This window comes from Bos mutus, chromosome 19, assembly GCF_027580195.1.
Source record: "Bos mutus isolate GX-2022 chromosome 19, NWIPB_WYAK_1.1, whole genome shotgun sequence".
Classification (NCBI taxonomy): domain Eukaryota; kingdom Metazoa; phylum Chordata; class Mammalia; order Artiodactyla; family Bovidae; genus Bos; species Bos mutus.
This window is the reverse complement of record NC_091635.1, coordinates 6,918,663-6,936,513: the sequence shown is the minus strand read 5'-3', so window position 1 is coordinate 6,936,513 and position 17,851 is coordinate 6,918,663. Positions and strand designations below refer to the sequence as shown.

Here is a 17,851-nt window from a genome sequence, read left to right as displayed (position 1 = left end):
CATGCACACACCCCACCCAGGCCACCCCCTGCCTGCCCTCTCTTCCCAGGGCCTCACCAGCCAGCGGTGGGGAGATGAGGATGGAGATGCTCTCCAGGACAGTGAAGAGCCCCAGGGCGCTGGAGAACCGGTCCATGGGGACGATGTCCATGAGGACCTGGAAAAGCAGGGCACCGATGCCGCTCATGGACACGCTGTATGCCAGGCAGTAGCCCACCAGCACCCGGAAGTCGGCCGATGCCACGCACACCAGGTTGGTGAGCCCGTTGAGCAGGGCCGCCAGGCTGAACAGATACTTGCGGTGGCCTGCAAACTCCCGGCGGCCCGCCACCAGCCCAGCCATGGGCCGCAGGAAGATGTTGCTAAAGCCGATGACAGAGATGAGCAGGGCTGCCTTTTGTTCGTCCATCCCGTGCCGAATGGCGTACGGGACCAGGAAGACGTGGGGCAGCGGGAAACCCAGGATCATCCAGACGACCCCCAGTGTGTATACGCGGTAGCCCACGTTGTCCCGCAGGACGTCAAAGGCCAGGTGGCGCCGGATGGCCCGGCCACATGCCGCCGGGCAGCCTCGCGAGGGTCTCTTGGAAGGCGAGGGGAGGCCTTCTCTGGCCTCCGGGGTCACGCTGGCAGGCACGGGCCTCACGACGGCCCCGCAGACACAGCAGTGGAGAAGGACCCCGCCGAAGATGAGGAAGGTGCCTCGCCAGCCCAGGTCCTCCAGGAGGTAACGGGAGAGCAGCGGCCAGAGCGTGATGCCTAGGGAGACACCCGCTGAGGCCAGGGCGTTGGCCAGCACCTGCCAGCGGGTGAAGTACAGTCCCAGCACGGTGATGCTCGACTGGAAGCTGAAACACATGCCCAGGCCTGCAGAGGGAGAGGGGGAACCAGCTCCAGGGCGCACCCGGGGTGGGGACCCTGGGGTCACGTCCCGGGTCTGTCTTCCTTCCGCTCCAGCCCAGACCCACTTCTAGGCGCCCAGGGGTTTCAGATGGAATCAGCCCACCGCACCACCTCCCTGGAAGCATCTCCACTCCCAAGGCTGCCAGGGGGGCACACCTGTTCCCACGGGCAAGGCACCAGGGGATGTTCAAACACCTAAATCGGGTGAAGTCTCTTCCCTGCTTAACACCTTCCAGAGATTTCCCTTCACACGGAGGAAAAAAGCCAAAGTATTTACTATGCCCTGGAAGGCTCTACACGGTCTGGCCTCTGGCCACCTCTGGGTGCCATCTCAGGCCACTCACCACATAAAGCCCCATTGGTTTCTTTCTCTTCCTCTGGACACCAAGCTCCCACTTACTGGACATGTGCAGGTGCCATTCTGTCTGCCTGAATACCCTTCCCCCAGAGTTGCTCTCCTAACAGCTCAAATGCCACTGCCCTCACCTACTCTGTGCACAGCTGAATGTACAGGAAAGCTCACCACCGCGCCCCGACCACCCGCCTCAGAGTGGCTCTCGGGCCTCCCACGGTGCCGCTGCAGTTCCATCAACCGTCTAGTCTCCCTCACTCTTAGGTGACCCCCCAAGCCTTCCTCTGTGCACCCCAACCCCTCTCCCATCACTCCCAGCTGACCAACATTCCTTCCCATCGGTGGCAATGGACAGTCTGTGCTCCCAGACAAGGACAACCCTCCACTTCCTCCCTGCACCCTGTCTGCTCAAGGCACGTCCCTCCAGCAACTTCCCTCTCCCAGCCACATCCATTTTCTCTTTACTATTAATAGATCGTTCTCCTCCACTGTGATTTCTCCTGTGAAAACAAAACTCTCTCTTGACCCCAGTCTCTTCTGGATAACGACCCATGTCTCTGCTCCCTTATATAAAAATTTCTTGGAAATCCTATCTCCACTGTTTTCAATTTCCTCCTTCCTGTTCTTTTTTTTTTTCGGCCATATTGCATGGCTTGTGGGATTGCAGTTTCCCAACCAACTCGGGCCATGGCAGTGAAAGCCCAGAATCGTCCTAGGCCACCCGGCAACTCCCCTGTTGTTCTCTTTTGAACAAATCAGACTTTCATTCTTACCTCTGCTCCAGAATTCTCAAGGCTGCCGCCCTCCACATTACAAAGCCGCAGATGGAGTCTGACGCCTGCTCAATCTGATCCATCAGTGGCTTCACGGTGGTCCCTCCCTCCTCCTCCTCCTCGAGCACTTTCCTCACTTCCTTTGTCAAGAAACCACTCTCCTGGTTCTCCTTCTACCTCTCTGTCACTTCTTCCTGCCCAGGCCGCAAACCACTGGAGTATCCATGTCCTGGGCCCCAGACCCCAGTCCTTGTCATCCCTCCTCCCTCGTTCCCTTAGTGACAGCAGATGATAACCTCCTCTCAAGACCTGAATCCCAGGGCTCTCAGGACTCCCCAGCTGGCCACTCCAGCTCAGGGCCAGACCAGGTATGTCCAAACCTGAGCTTCCCACCCGCCCTTGAACCTGCTTTTCCCCTAGTGTCCCCATCGTAGTTAGCGGCCACTCCACCCTTGGCTCTTGGGTCACCCTGGTGTCCGTCTCTGTACCTCACCTGCAATGCTGAACGAGACCCCTTCCCATTGCCTCCATCATACCACCCTGGTTTAAGGTTGTAGCTGGCTCCTGGCTGGGTGATGACCATTCCCCTACCTGTTCTTTGCTCCCAGCCTAGCCCCCTGTGGTGTGCTCACAACACCACAGCTAGGGTACTGCCTGCATGCATGCTTGCTAAGTTGCTTCAGTCGTGTCCGACTCTTTGGGACCCTATGGACTGTAGCCCACCAGACTCCTCTGTCCATGGGATTCTCCAGGTGAGAATACTGGAGTGGGTTGCCGTGCTCTCCTCCAGGGCATCTTCCCCACCCAGGGATCGAATCCACATCTCTTAACATCTTCTGCACTGACAGGCAGGTTCTTTACCACCAGGACTACCTGGGAAGCCCCCAGGGTAGTACCTAGTTCTTCACAAATTGTGGCTGGATGACGTCTCTCTGCCCAAACCCCTCGCAGGGCTTTCCATCTCACTACAAAGCCTTTGAGGAACTAAACCCTATCTGGCCTGCTCCCCTGCAGCCACGCCGCCCCCGCCCCCCACCTCCTTGATCTTTGTTCACGGGCTTCTACCCTATTGGGCTTCCCTGGTGGCTCAGCTGGTAAAGAATCCACCTGCAATGTGGGAGACCTGGGTCCGATCCCTGGGTTGGAAAGATCCGCTAGAGAAGGGGACGGCTACCCACTCCAGTATTCTGGCCTGGAGAATTTCATAGGCTATTCAGTCCTTGAAGTCGCAAAAAGTGGGACCCTTTCACTTCTACCCTATCCGCGTCCTCAGTGCTCCAAGAGCATTCCTGGGCCTTTGGTCTTGCCGCTCCTTCTGGAATGTTCTTCCCCGGGTGCCTGGTGGCAGATGCCTCCCCTCCTTCTGGCCAAATGTCACCTTCTCTGCAAAGCCTTCCCTGACAGCTCTGCTGAAAGCAGCAAGCTGGGGCTTCCCTAGTGGTCAGAGTTAAGACTCCATGCTTCCATTGCAGGGGGCACAGGTTCCATCCCTGGTCCGGTAAGCGAGATCCGACAAGCCTCAGGCACAGCCGAAAAAAAAAGCAGCAACCTCCCCCAACCCTGCTGTGTCTTTTACACTGGCTGATTTAGTTATTCCACCTCTTTACTTGTCTAATCTCTGCCCAACCCCACCCGAACGAGGACACCATGGCATCAGCTGTCCTGTCTTCTCGGGCACTTGTCAGGATTGACCCTCGTTACTTATCTGTTCATTGTTCCTCTGCCTCGAGTGGCTGTGAGCAGCCCCAGGAGATTCAGAGCTTCGCCTGCCCTGTTTACCACGCCTGGCCCTTTTCAGTCTCGTACCCAGTACCTACCCAGTAACTCTCAAAATGAAATGACAGTCACCTGTGATGAATCCTGCCGTGAGGTAGAGCTGGCCGAGGGTGCGGCAAAAGGAGCCGGCCACCATGCCCAGGCTGGCCAGCACGCCGCCCAGCATCATCGTTGCTCTGCAGCCAAAGCGTCCCACCAGGATACTACACAGGGGGCCTGTGGGGAGGAGGCAGGCAGCAGGTGACAGCTGAATGACGAGGTCAGAGGGAGGGAGAGAATGGGCTTGGGAGGGGGTTCCAGGAGCAACTAGCAGGTGGCTTAAAGGCTTCCCTGGGGGGCTCAGTGGTAAGGAATCCACCTGCCAATGCAGGAGACACGGGTTCGATCCCTGATCCAGGAAGATCCCACGTGCCGTGGAGCAATGAAGCCCGTGCACCACAACTGCAGAGCAATGAACCTGTGCTCTACAGCCCGGGAGCCTCAACCACCAAAGCCACTGTACCCCGGAGCCTGCGCTCCGCGACAAGAGAAGCCACCGCGTTGAGAAGCCCGCACACAGACGCCAGAGAGGAGCCCCCACTCACTACAACTAGAGAAAAGCCTGCAGAGCAACAAAGACAGCACAGCCAAAAGTAAATAATAAATGCATGCGTGCTGTCACTCGGTCGTGTCTGACTCTTTGCAACCTATGAACTGTAGCCCACCAGGCTCCTCTGTCCATGGGATTTTCCAGGCAAGAGTACTAGAGTGGGCTAACATTTCCTCCTCCAGGGCATCTTCCTGACCCAGGGACTGAACCTGAATCTGCTGCGTCTCCTGCATTGGCAGGCGGATTTTTTACCACTGAACCACCCAGGGAAGCCCTCAATTAAAAAAAAAAAAGGCACAAAGCAGAAGCCCTGGAACACACACGCCTGGGTTCTGATCCCCACCCTGCTAAAGACTGGCTACAGGCCGAGCAAGGCCAGTCCCTCTCCAGGCCTTGGTTTCCCCCTGCAGAGGCTGAGGGGTCAGGCTGGGTGATGTCTGAGCAGCTGTGAGGTGAGGTGCTGCAAATATTCAGTTTGACCCTGACCAGGATCCCCAGAGGTACAGACTAAGGCCCTTCACTGCACTGACCGAAGGCCGCATCCATCTGGGTGAAATCGTGACCTGGGTGGATGCCCCTCGCAGGGGTCGGCCTCAATGGACCACAGTCCCAGGGCGGCTACATCACGGTGAGCACCTCCACTCCCTGTCCCCCTCTCCCCCATCCTCAGGAGGACTGGCTGCAGCCCTCCCACCATCCTTCAACCTGTTCAGGGTGGGCAACCAGGGGCCTTGGGCTACCCTGCACCCCCTTGCTCCAGCCTCTGGAGAAAAGTATGTGGAGTACCTTCTCCCCTCCCCCATTCCCTCCAGCCACCACCAAAGTCTTGCATCACTAGATATTTGGCTTCTGGAGGAGAGGGCCTGTCCTCCCCCACCTCTACCCTGAGCTGCTTTCTCATCAGTGCAGACCCAGAGTAGAAGTGAGCCAGTCCTGGCAGGCTGCTCCTTGACACCTCAGAGGGCCCCATTCGCCAAATACCTTGCCCGCCCCACCCTACCCGCCCTCCCAAATACACACTGTAGAGTTTCTCCAGAGTTAACTCTCCCAGAGCGCAGCCAAAGGGACAGAGAAAGTGGGTGTGCACACACAATGTGAGTTTGGGTGCTTGGTGTGGAGAGAGGGTGTGTGGGTGTGAGCCAGTCTGAGTATGAGAGTAACAGAGGAAGTGAGCAGCCCATCCTCAGAGGTAATCAAGGAGAGGCAGCCACAGAGGGAGAGGCGAGGCTTTGAAATGGACATGACCGCTGACCCACACATCCTTCCCACCCCCAAACTTTGACCTGACTTTGGAAAGGTGACATTGGGGAAAGCCCTGAGTCATCGTGTGTGGGGCGGGGGCTGGGACATGTGCCAACTTAGCTGATATAGCAGAGGGTGCTGGGGTGGGGCACTGGGAGGCAAATGTTCCCTCTGCATGGGCACAGTTTCTTCCCCAAACTCACTCTACAGCACAGGTAAGGCCTTGGATACTCCGTGCCGGCTTGTCTTCATCTCTAAAATGTGTGGGTTTGGGGAGTACTTAGGATCAAGGATACTTTCAAGTTAAAAATTTCCATAATACTCTGAATGAGCATGGACTAAAGGTGTGTGTGTGTGTATGTAAGAAAGACCTATAGGAGTCCTGGGCTGACGAGAATGTTGGCATGCCTCCTGGGTGTGAGTCTAAAGCTGGCTGGGGAGCGGGGTCCCCACTGAATGCCCGGTTCCTAGTCCCTGGCCCAGACCCCTCTCCGGTTGCAGAAAAGGAACCATCTGAGATTCACACTACTGCCCATGCTTGTTGGCTGAAAGGTTGTGCGGTCTGAGCCAGGCCTGGCCTTGCTCCTTGCCCCGAGCCCATGCCCCAAGCAGCAGGCTCAGGGGTCATGTCAGTGAAGGTGGCTCTTATCCCAGTCTGACTTCCCTCCCAGTGCCAGTGGAGGGTGGGGAGATGGATCACCTGAGACAGGCAAACAGGGGTGAGGAGAGCCCGGCGGGCTGTCAAGTCGAGCCCCCACCAAGAGGTCACTGCCCATGGAGTCTCCCTGGAGAGCTCGCAGGAGTGGGGGGGCAGGCCTGTGAGCCCAAGGCTATTGTGGAGAACCCACCCGGGCCCCTTCTCTTTCCCTGGGGTCAAGGTGAGCCCTTCCATCACTGGAGAAGCCAACCAGGAACTGAGGGGGCTACCCTCCATCTCCGCAGCCCTCTGCTTCCTGGTGAGAGATGGGGTTCTTGCTCTGCCCCCCTCTTGCTCCTGGGGTCCTTCTCCAGCCCCCCGATTCCTGTCCTGAAGCCCTGATGAGGGCTATTTCTATTGCCCAAGCTCTCAGACCTGGCAGGACTCTGTGATCTTCTCTGCAACCTTGTGTGGGAGGTGGGCAGCCTGGGGCTGCTGGCTGTTTTCCCCAAATGGCAGAGGGAAAAACTGAGCTTCTGAGAGATCACCCCACAGGAAGCCTCGCTGTTCTGTGGCGTATGCCCCTGCACTCTTATGGTCTGGCTCGATCCTCCCATGCTCATCAGGAGGACTGGCTTTACATCTTGGGGGCCTCCCTGCCCTGTGCCCATCCCCAGCCCAGTCCAGCTCAGCCTAGCCCCACAGGATCCTGGGCAGGGGAACTGGCCCTGCTGAAATCAAGATGACATCCCAGGAATTCACAGCACCAGGCGAAACCTGTGGCCCCAGAGAGAGGGACCCAGGAGGCCGGAGAGGTTGTGGCTTCCTCTCTTCCTCCCGAGCTCCTTCTCATCCCTCCCCGCACCCCAGCCCACGCCCGGTCCCTCCCCACCCTGCTCACCCCCTGCGTGGAGCATGGCTGTCAGGATGGAGGGGAACCAGGAAGTCTCGCTGTTGCTGGCCTGGAACTCACGCTGCAGTTCGGTGAAGAAGATGCCGATGCATGTGGGGAAGCCCAGGGTGAGGCCCTGCGTCACCACGGAGGCCAGCAGCACCACCCAGGCCCAGCAGCCCTCGGAGCGCTCCAAGGCCTGGGACATCCTCAGCTACGAATGCTGCGGCCACAGCCTAACCGCTGCCCGGGTCGCCTGAGGAAGGGACAGAAGGGAGCTGCCGGCTGGCCCTGGCCCCTGCTGCCACCGCTGGGCGGCTGGACCCGTCCTTTCCTCTCGCCCGGCACAGGGTACAGCAGAGGGACGCCGCCCCCTGGGAGGTGGCCAGAGGCCCACGTACTGGCCTTGGCATCGCCTTTCCCCTACTTCTCAGAGCCAGCCTGGCAGGAGGGACAGGAGGGCCAGCAGGTGAACCACTGTGGGCCCGGGCAGGTGGGCCGAACGCTTTCTAGCTGTGCCATCATCCCGGGGTCAGCAGGTGGGACTGCCCGGCCCAGCCGTGGCCGCGTGCCCATGAGCGCGCCAGAACTGCCGGTAGATGGAGCAGCCGTCTGGAGCTGCTCAGTCCTGGTGCCACAGGCGCACAGTGACACCTCACCAAACGTCCCGACCAGCCTTCCTGCTTCCAGAGCCCCAGGCACAGCCAGGCTCCCTGTCAGAGCTGCGGTGACGGCCGGGGAGCCAGCGGGTGAGGGCCGCTGAGCGGGCAGCCGCTGCACAAAGCGCGCCACACTGCAGCGTCAGAGCGCGGAGCCCGTCTCCCTGCGGCGCTCGTGTCACGGCGCTCACCGCCAAGAGGCCGCACACCGTCCCACAGAGGAGAGGCCTGTGGCTGCGCGGGCTTCTCTGAGCACACCACACACACACACACAGACATACCACACCACACACATACAGCACACATACACACACCACACACCCAGCACACATACACACACCACACACACACACCACACACTCAGCACACATACACACACCACACACCACACACACACACACCACACCACACACATACACTACACACACACACACACCACACACACACAGACATACCACACCACACACATATAGCACACATACACACACCACACACACACACCACACACTCAGCACACATACACACACCACACCACACACACACACACACACACCACACATACACTACACACACACACACACCACACACACACAGACATACCACACCACACACATACAGCACACATACACACACCACACACCCAGCACACATACACACACCACACACCCAGCACACATACACACACCACACACACACCACACCACACACATACACTACACACACACACACACCACACACACACACACACCACACACACACACACACAGACATACCACACCACACACATATAGCACACATACACACACCACACACACACAGCAAACATACACACCCCACATACCACACAACACACCACACACACCACACACATACACACACCACACACCCAGCACACATACACACACCACACACACTACATGCCACACAGCACACACACAGCACACATACACACACCACACCACACACATACAGCACACATACACACACCACACACATACACACATATATAGCACACATACACACCCCACATACCACACAACACACCACACACACCCCACTCATACATGTACACACACCACATACCACATACAGCACACACACAGCATGCACACACACGCCACACACACCACATACCACACATACACACACCACACACACCACAAAACACACCACACACAAAATACACACCACATACCACACACCACACACACACATCACACACACCACACACACACATACACACACCACACACAGCACATATACAACACACACACCCCACATACACCACACATACCACACACAGCACATACCACACAAACAACACATACACACAGCACATACCACACACCACACACACACAACACACATACCATACAACACACGCCCCACAGTCACACAGAAGAGAGGCCTGTCCCCGCAGGGGCTTCTCTGAGCACACCGCACAACACATACACAAAACACACCAAACACACCAAACACATACACCACACAACACATATCACACACACACCCCACACACACATACCACACACAACACATACCACACACAGCACACATACACACAGACACTATACACACATTACACATACCACACACACAGCACACATCACATACAACACACACACTACACATACCACACGCACACAGCACACACACCACACATACACACACAACACACACACCGCACATATACACACACCACATATACCACACAATGCACACACAACACATCACACATACACACACACAACACAACACACACACACACATACCACACAATGCACACACACCACATACACAACACACACATCACACACAACACACACAGCACAGACACACACACCACACAGCACAGACACATACCACACATACCACACACAACACACACACAACACATACCACACAACACACATACCACATACCACACAACTCACACACATAACACACACCACACGTAACACACAGAAAACATAACACACAGCACATACAACATACAGTCACACATGAATGTGTAGAAAGGTGCACAAGCACATACAAAAAATACAAACATATATAACACCTGTGCATACACAGTCACACAGGAATCAGTAGAAAGATACCCATTCACACAGATGGGTACAGTTATACACACAGACGTGCACTTACGTAGGTACACACACAGACACATAGACACACACCACATAGACAGGCAGAGAAACACATGGGACCACCCAAGCACATAGAGTTACACGCAGACCCACACTTACACACAGAAAAACCCAGAGACACACGGACACACGTAGTCACGTGTTCAGGAGGGCACAGATATGCACAGAGATACACATGCTCAGACACACACACATGCAGAAGCACACCCACAGACACACTCAGGCAAGTCCAGAGACAGACAGACACGTGTTACCCAGACAAACAGACACACACAAACAGGGCCACATGCTGTGCAGACAAACGCACACCCCCTCACATCCTTGGCTCAGTCCTACCTTGGTTCCTCGCCACCACCAGGGTCACTGCCCCGATCACAGAAGCTGCCTTATCCAGGCCTCGACGCCCAGCCCCCTCCCCAAATGCAAAGCCCTTTTCCAGTCCCCTCCATCCTGCCTCTTCCCCTGCTCCCTGGCCTGCAGGGGCCCCAACCTCACCCCCACCAGGCAGTGAGAGCAGTCTCGGTGAAACCAGCCATCCCGGGAGCTCCAGTTCCCACAGCCTCCCTTCTTTCTGCCCTAGGCCCTGAAGATCCATGGAAACTCAGGAAACTATCAGAAATACAAAACGCCTCTTCCTGCCCAGCCTGGCACCCCACACCTTCCCCCCAGGCCCTGGAGCTTCAACACAGCACCCAAGCTGGATCCAGCCTAACTGCCTCCTTCCTCGGCTCCAACCCCTAGCCCTTCTCCAGCACAGGCCTCTTCCCTCCCCAGAGGACCCCCAGGGGCCCTGCCACGGTGAGTATCCCATTCATCCTAGCCTGGGAGAGTGAGTGTGTGCGTGAGTGTGAGTGTGTGACCTTGAGTCCTGCATGTGGGCTGGGAACACCTCCTGCCCTCCTGGCTCCTGCACGTGACACTGGCCCTAGAGATCACCCAGCCCCGATTCTCCTGGCTCAGCCCCAAGCTTGGGGGCAAACCTCAGATCCTCCTCCAGCAAACTGGCTCTTGCCCCTACCAGGATTTCTGTTCCCTCAGCAAGTAGAAAGGCCACAGATGCCACCTGATCCCGCCTGTGAATGTCAAGTTTCCCCACCCTGCTCCAACGCTCACCCCTCCTCCACACACCCCGGCCCCTCCGTCTTCCTGGACCTGCCACTTTCCACCTTCCTCCCAGAAGGGTCATCAGCCTTCCCTCCAGCTGGTCCCTCACCATGGCGCCCCACCCCCGGCAGCCCCATGCCCCTTCCGAGAAGCAGGCTGTCTCTGACCAGAGGTGGCAGGGAGAAGGAAGACGGGAGAGGAGACACGTGGGGGCCCTCAACCCCCTGCCCGGCTCTGGTCCCCTCTCCATCGCCCTTGCCTCTTGCCCCTCCATGCAGAGGCCTCTGGTGCCCTTATCAGCAATTACTCCTCTGAGCCTCCCCTCCAGTGAACTCTGTCCAGAATTCTGACCTTCACCCTGCACCTACCTTCCCTCGGAACCTTTCAGTGGAGCTCGTTTCTCCTCCCTCCAGGCCTCTGGGGACAATCAGAGCTCAGGAAACCCTAAGCACATTTGTTCTCTCTTTACCCTGGCCTCCCTCTAGGAGCTGGCTTGCGGACTTCGGCCTCCGCCAAGGAGGCTGTGCCCTCCCATACAGCCCCCAGACAACTCCCAGGTCACACGCAGAGCTTTTCTCTCCTGTTGGTCCTCCAGCACCCCCTCCCCGAGCCAGCTGGTCCCTCCTCGGGAACTTGGTTGCCGAGATTCCAAAATCCTCAGCCAGAGAGAAGTCCAGTCAGTCCTTCAAGAATCAGCCCCAGAGGCATCTCCAGGAAGCTATGCTGACCCCCAACTCTAAGGCCCTTTCCTGTTCTTTTCTCCTTAATAGTAGTTTCCACACCAAACTGGAGTGGATCCTTCCGTGCTTATCGCTGTCACTTGCATTTCTCCTCCCACTTCTACACTATGAACAGGGAGGGACCTATTCACAGCTGCCCACCCAGCCTCCACCTGAGCACAAAAGGTAATATCAGTGTGACTCACCTGTGTTCCCCGGGGGGGCAGGCAAGCCCAGGAACAAGGGTGAGCTGGTTTCCAGGCAGGCAGGTCCATTCCAGAAGACTCAAGCGGAACAGAGCGGCTGTGTGGGCTCTGGTTCCACCTCTGCCCCGGCAGAGAAGGCGTCTTCCCTTTGTACCTGGAACCAGGAGTCATGATCACCCCCTGGCATACAGTTGGGGCAAGGAAGGAGACAGGGCTGGAGACGCTTCACTCTCACTTTCCGGGACTGGAGGTGAGCAGCTTGCCACGGGAGCTGCTGACCTCAGTCCTCAGGGACCTGCTGCCCAGAGAGAACGACCGTCTTCATGCCCAGGTGACCCAAAGCTGGCTGTGTGGACGGAAGTTTAGATGACATGTCCTGTCCTTCTCCCATGACACACACTGCCCGGTCTGTTTTTTAGGGCTTCCCATCTTATGCCAGGAGACTGGCCATGCCCTCAGAATCCACCCCCGCCCTTGCCTCCGAGCTAGCAGATACAAGCAAAAAAGGGCAGTGATGCTCTCACGCAGGGGTCTGGGGTTAGGGTCCTGGTGTGCAAGGGCCTCCCCCTGGACCTCTGCTCTCTTCTCCTGGCAGAAGAGCTGGTGAGAGGAAAACAAGGAACCATCAGCTTTACCAACAGCGGAAGGATGGCCAGACCCTGGAGACCCCCTCCCTCCCCAGGCTCCACACCAGGCAGGATGCCAGGCCTGAAGCCCAGGGCAGAGGACAGACAGGAGTGAGATTCCTGCCGGAGAGGGGAGCAGCGCGAGCCAGCCTGAGCTTGGGGTGGACAAGCCCTCAAATTCCTGGACCTGGCAGGAGCCGGGGAAGGAAGAAGGCGGTTCCAGAGGTGGGCCAGCTGGAGCCGGTCACCCTCCTCCCTTCTCTGCCTCCAGAGGTGCCCCCACCATCCAGACAGGGGCCCCGGCTGCCCACGGCCTGCAAGGGGGATGGGCGAGGCAGCAGAAACCTCATGACCTCTTGCCACCCTGGCACATTCCCTGCCGTCCGGATCAGTTTCCACAGGGCTTGCTTCCCACCCTCCCCCTCACGGCGGATCTCCTCTGGGTGGGGCTTCTGGGACGTCCAGGCGGCGTCCCCCGTGGAGGTTTCAGCCCAGGCCTTGGGTGGTGCCTGTCCCCTCACCCACCAGGCCGTGGGGGTCCCCAGCCATTCCAGGCTGGAGCGGCCCGCGGAACGCGGACAAGGAGCTTTTCTGGATCCTCACCCCCAACCGGCTGGGAAAGGGCCCCGGAGGTCCCCGGCCGGGCGGGTCCGCGACGGCGCCCACGGGGACCCCAGCGAGGGAAGGCACCTCAGGGGCCGTGGGGGGGCCCGGGGAGCCTGCTCACCGGCTCGCACGGGCCCCGCGGAGGGGCGGCTCCACTCCCGCCCAGTGCGGCTTCCTGCGGCCCAGCCCGCCCGCGGAGGAGGCGGCAGGACGCCGGGCGGCAGCGGGGACCGAGGGGCGGGCGCAGGGCGCGGGTGGGCGGGACCACCTCCGCGTCTCCTGGAGCCGGGCTGGAGGCCTCGGGACCAGGCCCGGGGGAGCGGGGAGGCGCGGGCAGGCACCCTTGCTTGCAACCTCGCCCCCTCCTCCGAGTGGTTCGGACCACTCCAGCAGCCCCGGCCCGGCTCCCGGCGCCTACGGGCCCATTGGTATGTAATTAACAAGTAATTGGTGTAGCCCACTTGCTCACTATCCAGCTTCTTGATTTTCCCGCTTTGATTCCAGGGCCCCAGGAATGGAAGGCAGAAAACTTGGGGTAAGAGACGGCACCTCCCAGCGGCAGTCGCGTGGGCGGCCAGGGTGCGGGGTTCCTTCTTGGGAGGCTCTAGCTTCCTCCCAGTGAAAACCTAGAGCATTGGAGGCCACATCCAGGGGAGGCCGGGCAGGCAGCTGTTGAGGAGCAGAGAAGAGGGTGGACCCCCTCAGCCCTGGGAGCGGGTCAGAGGGCCCCCACCTCCTCTGCTCGCGCTTCTCTCCCACCTAGCCAAGCCGTGATATGTATTGTTTAAAATGTATAGTTAGTGCAAACCTACAGGAATCAAGATGCTACTACTGGGTAGACGTATAGATCAGTGAAATAGAATTGAGAATAAGCCCTTACACTTACAGTCAATTAATTTTCCGTCAGGGTGCTGAGACAGTATAGGGTAGGAAGAATAGTCTTTTCAGCAAACAGTGCTAGATAGCTGCATGTAAAAGAATGTGGTTGGATTGCTACCTCATACCGTTTAAAAAACAAAACACAACACTAAAACTATAAAAATTCTTAGAAGGAAGCACAGCAGTAACTCTTCGTGGCCTTGGATCAGGCGACGGGTTCTTTTCGACACTACACCAAAAGCACAAGTGGCGAGGGGAAAAAATCCACAAAAATTGGATGGCATAAAAATTAAAAACGTTTGGACTTCCCTGATGGTCTAAGACTCTGTGCTTCCACTGTACGAGCCATGGGTTCGATCCCTGGTCAAGGAACTAAGATCCCCGCATGCTGCGTGGTGCAGCCCCCAAACTAAAAACCTTTGTGCTCTAAAGGACACCATCAGGAAAGTGAAGAGATAACTCTCAGAATGGGGGAAAATATTTGCAAATCATATATTTGATAAGGGACCTGCATTGAGAATGTATAAAGAACTCTCACAACTCAACTGTAAAAAGCCAAACAATTTTTACAAATACTTTTTACAAACAGTAAAAAGACAAATAATTCCATTAAAAATGGGTGAAATATATGAATAGATATTTCTCCAAAGAAGATATGCGAATGGACAACAAGCCCATTGAAAAAATACTCAACATTATTATTCATCAGGGGAAATGCAGACCAAAGCCTCAATGAGATACCACTTCCCACCCATTGGGATAGCTTAACTTCCGGGTGAGTGAGGTAAGAGACACTGTATTGAGTTGTGAGTCATATCTTAGACATCTGTGCCTGTGGTTCATTTTCTTGGCAACAGTCACAGTGCTGGGATTGCCTCTTACTTGGGGAATATTCATCCTAGCCTGAGGTTCCCTGGATACAAACCTTGGGAGGAGGGGATTAAGGTTTATCCCATGGTGCCAAAGGGATGGTCTCGGGCTTTGAGAGGTCCTGTGTGGGGGACAAAAGAGGGTCACACTCCAGGGTCTACACCATCTGGGTACCCCTTATCTCAGCCTGGCCCAGTAGTGGGTGGCAGTGAGACAGGAAGGGAGGGGGGCAGGGCACAATCATTCCAAGTATTACACACACGCACACACACACAAATGACGCAGCCGTTGAGAATGCAAAAAAACTACTTAGAACCTAGTAGGACCGAGATAGGGGAAGATTCAACTTCTCATAGACTTTGAGCCTCATTATGTGCTCATTGTAACAGGTTAGCATACGCTAAACGACACAGGTGTCAAGATAGTTCGAAAGCTGACCAAAACAATGGGTGGCGGACCAATTCCTGGGAATCCCTGCCTCTACCCCAAAAGAGTTGGAATAATCCTCCTATCTGTTAGAAATCACCAACCTATAAAAATGAACAACCCATACACCAGAACCACTCTCACCTTCTGAGAGGGACCTCTGTCTATGGAACGTGTATTTCTCTAAATAAGCTCGCTTCCGCTTTACTATGGCTTGTTTTCTGCACAAAGTCGAGGACTCTCACTTGGGACCCTGTCCCAGGAATCTCACTCGAAACCTGGAACTTGACTATACCTGCCCTGGGTACTCAGAACAGTCTGTGTGTAGCCCTCCACCCCATTTGTGGGTACTCTGGCCCTACCCAGGGACTCAGTGCCCAGGGACTTGCTGGAGACTCTTACCCTCTCTGGAAAAATCAAACTAGGTTTCCCAGGACCCCACTGTCCTCTGGGGAGCCTCATGCTAATCTTCAACCTCTGCTCAACAAGATGAGACTCAGAGAGCTGTGGGCAAACCCCCTCCACCATCCCAGACTCTGGGTACTTCTTCAGAATAAAGCTCCCACCAGGTTGGGGCATAGTCACTGTGGCTGCAGAGCTCAGAACTAGGGTCTGTGACTCCCACAGGTCATCCCTGCAGCCTTCCTCTGTGACTCTGACCCAAGGATTGGTCCGAGGGTGCAGCCTGGTCAGCAGCCCGGTTTTGTTAGAGCATATCACAGCTCTAAAATGAGGAGTGGGCGACCAGGGACTCAGAGAAGCAAACTGAGGCATCTGCTCAAAGAGAGAGGGAGGCAGCTGCTCAAAGTCATAAACCTTTAGGAATTAATTCTAAGTAGTCAGTAGTTGGGTTCCCTGGTGGCTCAATGGTAAAGAATCCGCCTGCTAGTGCAAGAGACGTGGGTTGGATCCTGACAGAAGATCCCATGGACAGAAAAGCCTGGCGGGCTACAGTCTATGGGGCCACAAAGAGGCGGACACAACTTAGTGACTAAACAATTAGCATTGAATAACGCAATTGCCACACATCACTAAGAATAACAACCACCATGTTCTGATGCAGATCTGCCAACCCCTCCTGAGACCTTTGCATCTGCCCAGTTGTTCCGTTCCCTGAAACACTCTGTCCTGATGACCTTTTTTTTCAAATAACAGAAAACATGGTCAGCCCTTGGTTGACTTGCACATGTCAGCTTAGAAGCCCCCTCCTCCAGGAAGGCCTCCCAGACCTCCCATGCTGAGGCCCTAATCCTGCTGAGTGTTGTGTGTCTCCCACACTAAGTTCCCTGAGCCTTAGGGAACTTTCTTGCCCAGTTGATCAACGTTGCCCCAGCCCTTAACACAGGGTGTAGCATAGAATATAACAATAAGGGTCACCATGTATGGAGGAGGTTCTAAGTACTGTTCAGATACTACCTTACTGGCTTGGTGAAGGAATGGAGTATTTCCCACCCCAAGTCAGTCCCTCATTCCAGGATCTTGGGATCCTTTAAAAAATAGATATATATATTTTATATATATATATATATATATATATATATCATTTAAAAAAATGTATATATAAGGCCACACTATGCACCACGGGGGATCTTAGTTCTCCAACCAGGTATCAAACCCATGTCCCCTGCTTTGGGAGTCTTAACCACTGGACCACCAGGGAAGTCCCTAAAATATTTTACTTACTAGGAAGCTCCAGGATGGGTGCTGGTCCCTCTGCCCCTCTCTCCGGGTCTTGGCCTGTGCCCGTGACCCTGCGGTGCCCTTGGCATGGACAGAGTGCCCTCTGCTGGGTTAGTGGGAACAGTCCATCAGGCTCTTCTGGGCGCTGCTGGCACTGGGCCCCTGGGCACCTTCCTGTTCGCAGGCCCCTCCCCTACTCCACCAGCTCTGTCCCTTTTCTACCTTCTGCCTGTCACCCTCCTCTGCCTGCTTGCCCTCCTCTGCCAGGGCCTGTATCAACTTGTCAGTTGGCCCCAGAGGCCTGTGCCATGCCACCCAGCTCGCTATTTCCCCCAAAGATCCTCCTAAACTTAAATCTGAGGGGCCAAGTCTCTCCCAGGACTGACCATAGCTGGAGACCTACTGTTGGGGTACCTAGTACCCCGGCCTCCCCTCCACTCCAGCCCCCTCACTCTGAGTCCTCTCTTCTCCAGCTTTCTCCTTCTCTCTCTCTCTTTTTTTTTTGGCTGCACTGCAAGGCAGATGGAACTTCCCTGACCAGGGATTGAACTTGTGCCCCCTGCAATGGGGACCCAGAGTCTTAACCCCTGCACCACCGGGGAAGTCCTCCTTTTGCCTTTCTTACCCAGAGTCTCTCCTCCATGCCACCCCCGTCTCTGGAGCTCCAAGCCGTTCTCCTTGAGATTTTCTCACTGTCACCGGAACTGAGCCTGTCCCTACACTGCCCACAGCAGCTTCCTCTTCAGACCAGGCCCTTCCTCTGTT

At 56.2% G+C, this 17,851-nt stretch overlaps 1 protein-coding gene across 3 annotated transcripts in view; it reads right to left on the bottom strand.

The window, feature by feature from the left end:
- Nucleotides 1–12,141, bottom strand: part of SLC16A5 (solute carrier family 16 member 5) — a 32,656-nt gene extending 20,515 nt beyond the window's left edge. The window contains exons 1-4 of one of the 3 annotated variants that reach the window (XM_005907987.3): nucleotides 12,000–12,141; nucleotides 7,174–7,420; nucleotides 3,877–4,020; nucleotides 58–867 (exon numbers count right to left, since the gene is read on the bottom strand). In XM_005907987.3, coding sequence (XP_005908049.1) covers nucleotides 58–867; nucleotides 3,877–4,020; nucleotides 7,174–7,372 — 1,153 coding nt within the window. In that variant the 5' untranslated portion in view covers nucleotides 7,373–7,420; nucleotides 12,000–12,141. Of the gene's footprint in view, nucleotides 1–57; nucleotides 868–3,876; nucleotides 4,021–7,173; nucleotides 7,421–10,306; nucleotides 11,044–11,442; nucleotides 11,959–11,999 lie in introns of those variants that run through there. The other 2 variants (XM_070389050.1, XM_070389051.1) reach the window with 2 other exon arrangements.
- Nucleotides 12,142–17,851: the final 5,710 nt, after the last annotated feature.